Source organism: Wyeomyia smithii, chromosome 2 (genome assembly GCF_029784165.1).
Source record: "Wyeomyia smithii strain HCP4-BCI-WySm-NY-G18 chromosome 2, ASM2978416v1, whole genome shotgun sequence".
Classification (NCBI taxonomy): domain Eukaryota; kingdom Metazoa; phylum Arthropoda; class Insecta; order Diptera; family Culicidae; genus Wyeomyia; species Wyeomyia smithii.
This window is the reverse complement of record NC_073695.1, coordinates 44,855,084-44,868,638: the sequence shown is the minus strand read 5'-3', so window position 1 is coordinate 44,868,638 and position 13,555 is coordinate 44,855,084. Positions and strand designations below refer to the sequence as shown.

At 39.9% G+C, this 13,555-nt stretch overlaps 1 protein-coding gene across 1 annotated transcript; it reads right to left on the bottom strand.

Annotated features, from left to right (window-relative positions):
* Positions 1-11,186: 11,186 nt before the first annotated feature.
* LOC129719587 (uncharacterized) lies at positions 11,187-11,840 on the bottom strand. Its single transcript, XM_055670981.1, has one exon. The coding sequence runs from the start codon at positions 11,838-11,840 to the stop codon at positions 11,187-11,189; it is 654 nt and encodes a 217-aa protein (XP_055526956.1).
* Positions 11,841-13,555: the final 1,715 nt, after the last annotated feature.

Genomic DNA, 13,555 nt, shown 5'->3' with positions numbered 1-13,555 from the left:
AACGGTGGCTTAATTTCAATTATAATTAAATGAAATGGGAACGTATAGGGCAGCCAAACTTTGAAACCACGTGTTCAATCAGAATTCATCAGTTAACCCTTAACTAGCCCGCTCATCTGATAATAATATTGATCAAATCGGTTGTGTAGTTTCTGAGATAATGATAAGTTTCGTGATTTTCACATTTTTGTACTTTACAGACAAAGTTACAGTCCGATTACAGTAAAATTCAATAGGGTGTTACGAGGCAGCTAGACTTATTAGTTGACACTAACTTTGTGAAAATCGTTCAGCCATCTCTGAGAAAAGTGAGTGAGTTCAAGTAGTCTTTGGAATATGTTACATTTCATAGCTGGATTTCACATTTTTGAACATAACAGGCAAAGTAATAGCCCGATTGCAAAACAAATCGATAGGGTCTTATGGGGCAACTAGACCTTCCATTTGACACTGATTTCATGAAAATAGGTTCAGCCATCTCTGAGAAACATGAGTGAGATTAAATAGTCTTCAAAACACGTTTCTTGTCATAACTTTTGAACCACGAGTTCAATCTTTATGAAATTCAAAAGTTAAGGGTATTTCAGGTAGCCTGTTCATTTGAAACCAATTTTTTTTCAATTCGGTTATGTAGTTTTTGAGATAGAGGAGTTTCTTTCGGCTTCGCAGTCTTGAAAATGTGAAAAGAAAATGATATTTATCTCTTACACCGATGTTTCGAATAATATATATTCTTTATCAAGGCTCGAGAGGACCATTTTACTGTGAAGTGGTTCTTCGGCTAGAGCATTAATTGTCAAAACAGAAACTAATCAACATTATGCAAATTAAAAAAAAATTAAAAACTATACACTATAACGAAGCGGAACTCGTAGCACTCTCAATCATTCTTTTGAGATAATGATGTTTCATGATTTTTACATTTTGATACATAACCTCTAAGCTAAAAATCCGATTACAATGAAATTTAATGGGGTCTTGGGACAACGAGGCCTTTCATTTGCAATTAATTTCGTGAAAATCGGTCCAGCCATCTCTGAGAAAAGTGAGTGAGAATAACAATCTGCACATACACACACATACACACACACACACACACACATAAAGAAAATGCTTAGCTCGTCGAGCTGAGTCGAGTGATATACACCATTCGGCCCTTTGGAGCACTTTTATACCTTCGGTTTTGCAAGTGATTGCTATACCTTTCTAGGAGAAAGGCAAAAAATGTAAGCCCGAAACAAAACAGTTCTGATTAAAATGAGTTATTTTGTGCGAAGAGTTATTTCTTTAGTTACTGTATTCAAAACTGATACTGGATTCAGTCCCCATGACGGAAAAGCTCTCACAATCATTTTTTTTCTTTTTTACAAATTTATTTGGAATCCAGTTTTTTCCAATTTTTTCTTCAGCCTTTTTCCAGTTAAATTGAAAATTTCATTGGCAACTCTGGCCATAATTCGCATTAAATTTTTGTAGCCAGCGGCAAAAGACCGATGGTGCTCTTACACACACAACGATATAACCCTTATCTTGTTGCGACTTGGACTTCTTTTGCTCGCTGTTACAAATTGCAGCGTTTGCAACTGAGCAGTTTAGAGACGACAAAATTCTGTTCAAAATATGACTATTTTCACCAAAAAACTAGAAATATCTTTACAACAAACAAAAATGTCAAACCAACATATTCTACAAAAATGCGAGATTTAGTAGAATGAACGAAATCTTAGAACATCTTGAATTATTTCAACAATTGCAGAAAAAGTTATGGACAAAAAACTCATTTTGAAGGGTGTTTTCCTTTCATTCAGTACTCGGTTGGATACAACTGGAAACAGTTGAACTCTTATAAGTAATGCAATTATTTTAATAAACTTTCAAATGCATACAGTCTGGTTTGCTACTATCTGCAACCTTCGGAGAAATATGGACTCAAAATATGGCTATTTTCAGCAGAAAACTAGAAATATATTTAAAACAAATGAAAATATCAAACCAATATATTCAACAAAAATGCGAGGTTTAGCAGAATGAACGAAATCTTAGAACATTTGGAACTGTTTCGACGATTACAGAAAAAGTTCTGGACAAAAAACTAATTTTGAGGACTGTACCTCGTAAAACTCTGTTTCGTTATATCAGACTTACAGATAGAAGATTACAGTGTTCAGCAATTATTTTTCTTATAAATTTTCCTACAATTTTGCTGAAGAAAGCAATCGGGTATTTTGAAAATTAGAAAAAATAATTTTTTTATCTTACTACTAGGGGGTTTGATCAAAAAACCGAAAACGTCAAAAGAAAGGGCTTGTTATATGTAATAAACTTGCTGAAGACACTGGGTACATAAAATCAATATTTCACATTCAAATCTAAAACGATCACAATTTTTCGAGTTTAGACCACTGTGCAGTGGGGGAATCAAGGCACTCTGACAACACACACAGAAAAGGAGCGCGCCGCTCTGTTGAAGTATGTGACCAACCGGCAAGTGATTTGTTTAAGTCGAAAGTAAATTCGTAAAGCTATACTATTCTGTCGACCTTTTCAGGGAAAGCCAGCAAGGAGGACGTAATTTTCGTTTCAACAAGGCTTGATAATTTCCAATAGTTCAATAGTTCGCATAATCAAACAATATTTTCCTGCATTTGGACAGATACCTGTATAACATTGCAATCGGTTGCTGCAACTTTTAAGAATGAAGGAAATCGGTTGAAATTAATCCGATTTATAACCATTTAAAGGGGAATAAATTTCGCCCCCTTTCCGTTATTAGATGTTCAATCTACACCCCAATGTGGTAGGCTAAAGATAAACGTAGTTCTACGTCAAAAGTTTCAAGTTGCTGTTCGCTGTATTTTGAAGTAGAATACTTCTCTCAGGAAGTTCGGCTACATAGGGATGTGAAATGAAAATCTAAAACCGAAATAAGTGAAAAATATGTCCAATTTCAAATGCTAATAAATCGGTTAGTATTCGATGGATTTCCTTCGTTCTTGCAGCAATAGATTGGAAAATCTTCTAAGATTCTTCCCAAAATAAAATAATTGTGATTTTATTATTCACACTATTGTACTATTGAAAATAGTCAAGCCTTGTCACAACGAAAAATTCGACCTCTGATTGGTCGTTATATGCTTGCTTCCCAAGCACGGTCGACAGGATCATATACCTTGCAATTGAAAACATGCTATTTGGCCTACATAAGAGCCTGTTTCAGTCGGAGCCGCTCATAATAGTTCTAGACAGCGACAACAGCAGTCGTCCTTCCTTAACAGCAGCACTAGCCCTGTGGTTGGTCACCACGTCTCAGGAGCAGCGCGGTTTTTCTTAGCGTGTGTCGCCAGACAGCCATTATTCCCCCCGTGTTGGGGCAGCATGAAGATTGCCATCAGGAAATCCAATTTTGGGAATCAAAATGCCTTTTTGAAGGCAAATAAACAAGTCATTGGAAGTTAATAATTTTTGTCAACGCAAGCAAGTATTCTGTGTTGCATCCTAGCAATTTAAATTTGTCGCACCCGTCTAATTTACTGAATGTGAAATAGCTTCCACAGTGCATGTTGTCTGTGTATCTTAATTCCCCCAATGTTAGGGCAGCTCAAAGGTTGTAAATAGCAACCGATTTTGAACCGCAAAATGCTTTTTAGAAGGCGAATAAAAAATAATTGAAGGTTAATAATTTTCTGGCATCAACACAAGCAGACATTCTGTGCGGGATGCAATCAAGTTCTGTTGTAGTTGTCTAGTTTTTATTTAGTAAACCCCCCACTGTAGGGGCAGCGCAAAGGCTGCGATCAGCATAACCGACATTGAATAATAAACTGCCCTGTTAGAACGCATTCACAAAAGCAGTTAGTTCGACTATGCAGAGCTAATATGAAGTCGATTCAATCAATCAGCATAAACAAAATTTCGTCGTCTCCCAGCTGCCAAGTTACAACATGATGCAACACGCAACAGCGAGCAAACGAAATCGCTTGATGTTACAAACCGCAATAAGATACGGGTTAAAACCGTTGCGTGTGTGAGAGCACCATCGGTGTTTATTCGCTGGATACAAAAATCAAATGCGAATTGTGGAATAATTTGTCTGAAGAACATTAGGGAATAAAACAACTGAACTGATAGGGCGTGGCCTATTTCGTAGCACCCTTCGGCTATAAAAGAGTGTTTCTGGGAAAACTAGCTACATCAGCGATGGCGCTCTTAGACATCGGAAAAGCATTCGATAATGTCTGGCGTGACGGGCTGGTATATAAACTGCATATGTTTAATTTCCCAGTGTACTTAACGAAAATTATCAAGGATTATTTGACTGACAGAGCATTTAAGGTTTCTTTGTACCATACCTTATCCCAAGAACATACCATCCCAGCTGGTGTACCACAAGGCAGCATATTGGGACCCATACTGTATAACTTATATACCTCGGATATTCCTCCACTGCCTGATGGAGGTGTCCTATCCCAATTTGCAGACGATACGGCAATAATGTACACTGGTCGAATTATTCGTGCATTAACAAGAAAATTACAGACTGGCCTAATTGCTTTATCCGAATACTACACCAGCTGGAAAATCGTTATAAATACAGCCAAGACTCTAGTGATATTATTCCCTCACTCAAAATCTCCAAAACTTGTTCCTCCACAAGAATGTAGAATACGATTTGGCGAACATCTCCTCCAATGGCTGAATGAAGTAGTGTACTTAGGTCTAACATTCGACAATAAACTGATTTTCAGAGCCCATGTCGAAAAAGTGATCACCAAATGTAATCTACTTATAAGACTCATGTACCCCCTGATAAATAGGAAATCGAAGTTAAACATCAAAAATCGATTAGCTGTGTACAAGCAAATTATTTATCCTGCAATAGAATACGCGATTCCTGTGTGGAATGGATGCGCCCGGTCTCATAAACTGCGACTTCAACGTGTACAAAACAAAATACTAAAAATGGCTTTAAACTTTCCACCATGGATAAGAACGAGTGAACTACATAATCACGCCGGTATCGAACCTCTAGAGCAAAAGTTCGAAAAGTACTGTCAAAAATTTGGAGTGAGGTGCTCAAGTTCTGTGCACGAAATAATTCAAAATTTGAATTAGGGTTAGGTAGCTAGGGTATTTTAATCATTAAAATTAACAAATGTTTTGTATAACATGAACAGGTTTGAGAAGTAGGCAGAAATACATCAAATTTCAAATAATTTTCCTTGTAAAAAACCTATTAAAAACTAAGATGCATAGCCAAAAGGCTGATCACTTATAATGTAAACTACTGTTAAATCCAAATTGATATAAATATACAAAAAAATCATTCAAAAAAAAAAAAACTCGCTACATTCATTAGTCGGAAGGTGAGCTGGATGGACCGTCAACAACGTTGCCAGCAGCAGCAGCAGATATCAGCACTCAGCGGTAACAGAATATATCAGCGGGTTGCGCCTGTGGCTGCCTTCAAATTAACCCTTAAATGCGCAATGTTGTTTCAAAACAACATTGCAAATAACGTCTCAAATCAGTTTTTTTAAGAAATAAAATTCGTATAAACAGCCATCAAGGTTTTAATAAAGAAATCAAAGCCTAGATAACTGCTCCAATCTATTGAAATATTACTCCCAATATTTTCTGAAATAACGCTGCGCATTTAAGGGTTAAACAAATCACTTGCCCTGTGGTTGGTCACCACGTCTCAGGCCTCTGCCAGGCTGAACGCCAACGCCAGCGATCGGGCGAGATTTTTGCGGTACATCAGCCGGCACTTCCTCTAATGGAAAAGTAGAATCATTTTGTTTAGAAGAATATTACTGTCGGTAATATTACAGAGATGCGATTGCATCATATCCGATATGGAATTGAACAATTGTTTTTTTTGAGGACAAATAAAACACTTAATTTGAAGAGTTAATAGCTTTGGGTACCAGTAGCAGTATGGTAACAGCCTCAGCGGTAGGTGCAGCCGGTACTTCCCTAAGGCCGATGTAATAAGGAAGTAAATGGAAGCGGCACGGCGAAACAGTTCGGGTGTTCTTAGACGCGCGTCATTTTTCGTACGATAGCGGCGGTATCAGCGGTAGATGCATTTGCCAACACTTACTCCAGTAAAGCCGTGTCAAATTTTCAATGTGAAAACACCTTTCTATTGTGTTGGCCGTGCGCATTACGCCTCTGCCAGGCTAAACGCGATAAGCGGCGCGAACCAATACGCCGGCCGTAGGTTAATTTACAGCCGTAAGTAGAGCTGTGTAAAAGTATTCTACTTCAGCCTTGCGGTCGTGGCTTTGCACACAACCCTCCTGTGATTTTTTTGTTTTCCAACATTTCATGTTTACCCATTTTTTTTTCACATACACGTATTTACCCATAACAACAGTCTTTATTGAACTATTTGGATTTGCCGGCAAAGCGTTCAACTACCTACTGCGTTGGCATTAGTTTGAGTCAAGCGTGTTTGAACAGGAGTACAAATAGTAGGCAGTACAATTAGTACAATCATAGAATTAGGATTTTGTCTGATTTGGAATTTTAATTTTGTTGACCCTGCCTTGCCTTAAAAATGGCCAAACGAACAGGGCACTGGTTAAAATTTGTCATGTGGTTTCTATTATATTCCACTCGACATATGTCCTTCTTGTGTCAAGAAAGTCCACACATTAAATACTCAGGATCCATGTAACAAAATTCTGACTCTTGCTGTACATGAACGATGTCATCCTTACCGTCAAGTGCTCTTAACTCTCCTACGCCGATGACTTGAAGTTATATTACACGATAAAACAGCCAAAGGACGCGTTGTTCTTGCAACAGAAGTTGTAAGCCTTCGCTGACTGGTGTCAACTTAACCGGATGTCGTTGAACGTATCCAAATGCTCGGTCATTTTTTTTAGTCTCAGAAGCTCCGACATCAATTTTAACTACGCTTTGGCAGGTGTACAGTTAAAGCGCGAATCAACAGTGAAAGACCTGGGAATTCTGCTCGATACCAAACTGAACTCCAAAGATCATGTTGCATACATCGTTTCGAAAGCCTCGTCGCAGCTAGGATTCCTTTTTCGCTTTGCCAAGAAGTTTGAAAACATTTACTGCCTGAAAGCATTATACTGTACGTTTGTTCGGCCGTTACTGGAGTATACATCTGTGGTTTGGGCACCCTATAATCAGGATGGGAAGAACCGCGTTGAGGCTGTTCAACGCAGATTCGTCCGCTTCGCTTTGCGCCACCTCAGGTGGGCAAAACCACGCCACCTACCCTGTTATGAAAGTCGTTGCTTGCTGTTTAGATTAGAACTATTGGAGGATAGACGCAACTTGGCTAAAGCGTGCTTCATAACTGATCTCCTTCAGGGTAATATTGACTGCTCTTCGCTACTTAGCTCTTTGAACATCATCATACGCCGCCGCAACCTCCGATCGCACCCGTTCCTGAAAATCCGTCGTGCAAGGACTGATTATGGCCGTCATGAACCAATGAGTAATATGTCTCGAGTGTTTAATAGCTGTTACCATGTTTATAACTTAAATGTATTTCGCGAAGCGAACAAACGTAGTTTTAAACGCATTTTGTGTTAATTTTAAGCTGTCATTATTAGTGAGGTCATTGGGGTAAACATATTATCTGTTGACTAAAGTCAATAAATAAATAAATAAACATTATGCATAGCATGTGTGAGGCTATGCCAAGTGATTCCGTCAAAGTAATTTTGATTTCATCAACGGTTTGATAGTAGATTATCAAATTCGAATGAAACAATTACCACAACAGATGGAACTCTCTCTCCTTTTTTTCGCCGGTTTCTTGTTCAGGCGGAATACTTAACAAATTTTCACTACAAACACCAGAGTTGTCAGACAGAGGAATCTCCCTCTTTCTCCTCGTAGTGATACCTGGCTTCTTATCTCACCGTGCCATTTCAGGTTATACAAAAAAGTTAAAAACAAATGTTAAATTCAAACCGAGCAGTCTTGGGAAAGATTTAGGAATAAACTAACCTTCAGGCAGTCCTTAAAAAATGGCTTGACACAAACCGCTAACTTTGAAGCTATTGGCAGTCGAAGACTAATGCACAAGCAAGTGAAAACGCTACCGATCTCGCAGAAAGCCTGCCCTACCCAATCTTATTTTTGTGAAAATTTCAGATTCTCTAGAAAAAAAATAAAAAGAATTGTTTAGTGTTAAGTTTGCTTGTTTTTTCGAACCCTAACTCATACCACATTATTATAGTTTTATTTCATTGCTAACTTGTGCAACTTTTCATTTCGCATTATAAATCCCTCACAATTAAAGTTATTATATCATTTAAAAAAATTTTGCCGAAAACCCAATCCACCAAATAGTTTCAATAGCATCGTCATTATCCAGCGGCGAAGTGACATCGAAGATTGCACACTTCGAAGCAGATTGTGCCTCTAGTCCAGAGAGCTCCGATATCGATGCTTCCATTCATCGTTCGAAATCCTCTATTGATAGCACTTCTCCAGCTGGACGGAAAAAGCCAGAAGTGAAAAAGCTCACAAATTACCAACAACCCCGCAGAAGAAACAACAACAAGTAAAACGAGCTGACATTTCAATTTGGCTGGTCAGTGATTCAACAGTCCGTAACATTTCAACTCCATTTGCTCCAGTGCACTACGGGGAATGGCGAACTTCCGAGGAAACACCCACCTCCCTCCCCCACTAGCCTGGTCTGACCAGCTGGCTTCCGGTGCGCTCTTTAGCAGGACGGCCAGCAGCAGGACGAACATTTCCAACGGGCAGAAATGATGCAGCTGGAAATTGACACGAGCTAAGACAGAATGAATTATCTGCTATAAAAGTTTCGATGAGTGCACCCGCATATCCACCGTTTGCACAAAAAACTAATGCCTCAATGAGTCAAGTCAGCCCCGGCCGGTTGACTATCCGCTGGTGTTTGCAGGATTGAGCAAATTCTATTACGTCAGCAGGGTGCTTGGTATTTTGTGATGTTTATTTCTGATTTTCCTTTTAGTTCACAACATTTGTTAACAATGTAAATTCCTGCACACGTTGCAGCCCAAAGCTAGTGCATGCCACAACATGCAGCAAAAGTTGGAAGAAATATGAGACATCCTCAACCAAGGATTGCTACTATTTCCTACGTCGTTCCTCATTCATCTTTGCACTCCCCATGCCACCCCCACATTCGTAGAGCTTCTCACGCTAGCAGTACAGTAGCAGTAGCAAAAATGGCAGCAGCATCAGTTGCTCAGATCATTCCCAAGCTCTCCAATAGTGAAAAATGAAACTACTTTTTCCGCTTCTTATACTCTTTATACCTACCTCTTTGTGTATGGTAGGTGCTTCATCTTCCGTGATGTGACGATTGCCCTCTGGCATGTGTGCGTTTGTTGGGGCCTCTTAGGAACGTCATCATAATGCCCGGTCCAGACTGGGTAGGTAAATGGATTGTACGTGACTGTCGAAACTCGTCGCATTTTCAAAATCAAGAAATGAAGCCACACTAAGGTTTCGTTTCGAACAATCAGCTGACGATGCGTCGTTGTCTCGCACTGACAGGCATTGGGGAGTGCGGAGATGATAGAGAAGCTACTCGCACCGTTCATATCAGAACTAGATGGAAAAGACTAAGTTATGTGTATTTTTATGCTTGCTTTATTTTTTGATTAAGTGAATGTGCTGTGCTTGCAATATCAAATAGGTTCGTTCGTCGATCGTTAGGTTTTATGAAGCATCAAATGTGAGTTTGTTGAATTTTGCTGCCTTCAGTTTTCGTCTCATCCCGCGCCAGAGTCAATGTGCCCTAAATATGTGCGAGAAGAAGGTTCAAACAATTCGAACTGATCTCAATAAGGGTTATTTATCACATTCCCCACAATCGACTACTTTTCCAAGTAACTAATTTTCAATTTGCAAACAACATTAGGCCGTGATTCCAAGCGAAAGGCATTCCAATTCGGCACGTTTCCTACGTGTTCTGCCATTGGCAGACACACTGGCGTATTTTTGAAGCCGCAGACAATCAATTTCGCAATCGGACGGTTGTTTACAGCAGCCACACAGGAATACCCAAATCAAAGATATTTTTCAATCAGCAGCCAAAAGCAATTGCAATTCAATCAAACTCAGCCGACTGTCAAGTCCAAACCTAAACTCCACTCCACCCAGTGGTGGTGTGGTGTCTGTGAAAAACAGGCGCCGCATACAGTTCAGTTCAAAGCGTGCTGCCAGACCACAGCATAGCACCGGTACCGCTATGCTGCTGGTGTCTGTCGGTGTTTTTGCATACAAAACTCCACAGGCGTAGGCTTCAGAAATTGGTCTCAGAATTAACATCAATTATTTATGGCCCTATTCGAAGCGTAGACAAAAAGCAATCCTATTATGGTGGGTTGTGACGTTTGATAGTAAACACTATTAACACACACTCTCGGTTTTAAATTGTGCACTACTGTACCAAATTTGCTCGTATTGAATGCAGAACTGACGGTTGGACAGTTTTCGATGTTTTTGAAAAAGTTCAATTTAATTTTTGGCCAAATATTTTTAGCTTTCGACTAATTTTGGCTGTGATTTACTGTAATGATCGTTTTCAAGAAGCTTAATGCCAATTTTGAAGACACATTAATTACTGATTTTTTGAATAAAGAATTATTACTGAAGCATCATAATATTGATAAATTATGTGCAATCTCGTAATTACCGAACGGATTTTGAACACTTATATCTAAATCGATAAGTTCATTGTGTTTCATACGCGTTTTTATCAATTTAATATTTTTTTATAGTAAACAATTTGGTTATGGCTTAGAGGAAAACTCAATCAATTTTGTGTTGACAGTTGTGAGATGCAATTAAACTACTCTGCAGTCGACAAAGAAACTCACCGTCTTTGTCAAGACGATTGATTTTTCCCAGACGAAGCAAAGCCTTGGTACTACATTCCGATACGGAACTCGACCTTCTGTTTATCATACACAGACTTCGCAGCCAACTGTTAGGTTTATAGGACAATTGCGGGGCTAGCGCTACGATCCTACTGACACTAACAGTCGCATGTTATTCATTTTTTTGGTCCACTTTCCACTTACTTGCAGATCGGTGACATACTCCTTAGACCATCGCTTTCAAAAGTGTTCGCGCAACTGCTGTATGCGCTGCCAGTGCGATAGTCGATTGGTCGAAAGGTGCATCAATGATGGTTAGGGAATAGCCAAAAGTGGACGGTTTATGATGAAATGTCCAGGAGTTAGCACTTCCGGTTCCTTTGGGTCGCTTGATAAGGAATACAATGGTCTCGAATTCACTATTGCTTCAATCTGGCATAACAGGGTGGAAAGTCTGAAAAGTTTCAATGAAGTGGATTGATACACTTTCTTCAGTACTGTCTTCACGCTTTCCACTCCAGCTTCCCAAACTCCACCAAAGTGTGGTGCATTTGGGGGTATCGTTCTCCAGTCAATCTGCTTCGCTTGACAGTACTCGAAGATCTTGTTCTGGCTAGCTTCCTTTTTGAAGAGTAGATACAGATCCCGCAAAACTGATCGTGCACCGATGAAATTTGTTCCATTGTCGCTGAACACTTCCTTCGGAAAGCCTCGCCGGGATACGAAGCGCTGAAATGTGGCCAGGAATGAATCTGCTGACCAATCTTCCACTGCTTCCAGATGCATGGCCTTCGTGACCATGCATACAAAGACACATATGTAACCTTTTATTGAAGTGGCTTTCCGTCCATGTTGCTTCACGTAGATTGGACCTACAAAGTCAAGTCCAACTCTCTCAAAGGCTGGCGCAGAGGTGACACGGTATGACGACAAATCCCCCATTTGTTGATCGATCGTAGTAGGCTTCATTCGGAAGCGAGTGACACAACCTCTCAACAAAGGCTACTTAATCGGATTTTAGCGGGACACGATTATTCTAATTTCTGGCTTGCAAAAATGCAAATCCAAAACACCGAAAACTGTGATCTTTGTGAAGTTAGAGACACAACAGAACATGCCTTATTAAAATGTATAAAATACAGTCACATAAGAAATTACTTTGATTGGGAACAATTTGAAAGTATACAAGAAATTGTTGGCGACTTACAAGAAGAAACACTGAAACAAATACTAAAATTTGTCAGAATGGCAAGATTAGAATTGTAACAATAGTAACGGCACATCGTTACACTACGAGCAGATGGCGGATATAAGATTTGACTCTTGAGCCATAAACGTCATACCTGAAAAAAAAAAACCTCTAAACACCTTCCTCATGGTAGATCTTGCGTTGATTAACCAAAACTGTTGTCGTAGAAGATATTGAACGCTGCTGCATCCAGCATGGAGATTCTCGCGATGTATATCGGCGATTGAACCACGAACGATGGGACTCTTGTCAGGTAATATCAACTGATGTCTCACTTCGAATGGTAGATCATTGTGCAGAACCGGTTCCAAGTTATTTAGACGGTGGTTGAACTCTCCTGACCAAATGCACTCGATCTCCTTGGAGAACTCCTGATGCTGAACAGCTCCAACGATAAAATGCGATGCCGTTCGAAGTTCAGGTAAAGTGAGGTACGCTGAAAGCAACCGGGAAGCGTAGCACGTATGCCAAAATCCGCTGCGTTTTCCGGAAGGAGCTATACTTCGTCAAGAGTAGGAATACTTCGTAGTTCATCCCTGGCAAAGCTGTCAGCTGGACCCTTAGCTCCGGAATCTCGACATCTGTAAGAGTAATTGGTTCCTCTTCTTGTTAGTCGACGGTACGCAAAAAGTAAGGTCCATTTCACCAGAGGTCATTTTCTGCTAATTCCTTGACAGTTTGTCCTCGTGACATACTGTCCGCTGGATTCTGGTCGGTCCGAACGTACTTCCAGACAATATGCTTGTGGGACGTAATCTCTGCAACTCTGTGGCGAACAAACACTTGAAGACTATCAAGTGGCTTTCGTAGCCATGTCAGTACAACCTGGCTGTCGAACTACAATATCATAAACGTGAAGTCCATGTCTAATGCTTCTTCAACCTTACTATTTAATCTTGTTAGAAGTCGAGCGGCTAGTAACTCTTTTTTCGGAATCGTCACAGGCGTGATCGGTGCTATTTTAGACTTCGCGCTAACTAGCCTCAATGATGCTCTGTCATCAGGAAAAATCGACCTCACGTATACGCAAGCACCGTATGCCTTCTGGGAGGCATCGGCGAACCCATGAAGCTCGTAGTGGATAGCTTCGCTCGGTAGAATTTGGCGCGGAATCCGAATTTACTCACAAGATGGTAGCGATGTCAAAAAGCTTTCCCATTGGTCCAGAAGACCATCGTCTCATTTCATCTTACAAATCCATAGATTTTGCATCAAAATCTTCGCCACTACTACCAAGAGGATCGAAAATCTTGGCGATTTCGGACAGAACTTGCCGCTTCGTTGGTCCTTTGATCTTCTCTGGAGATTGCGATCGGAACAGGAATTGGTTCCACATAAAACCCAATGTTTTTATAATGTCGTTGATACCGCTGTCAGCAAGTGAAACACATCGTTCTCTATCTTCATTGGGAACAGGATCCAAAAGACTATCATC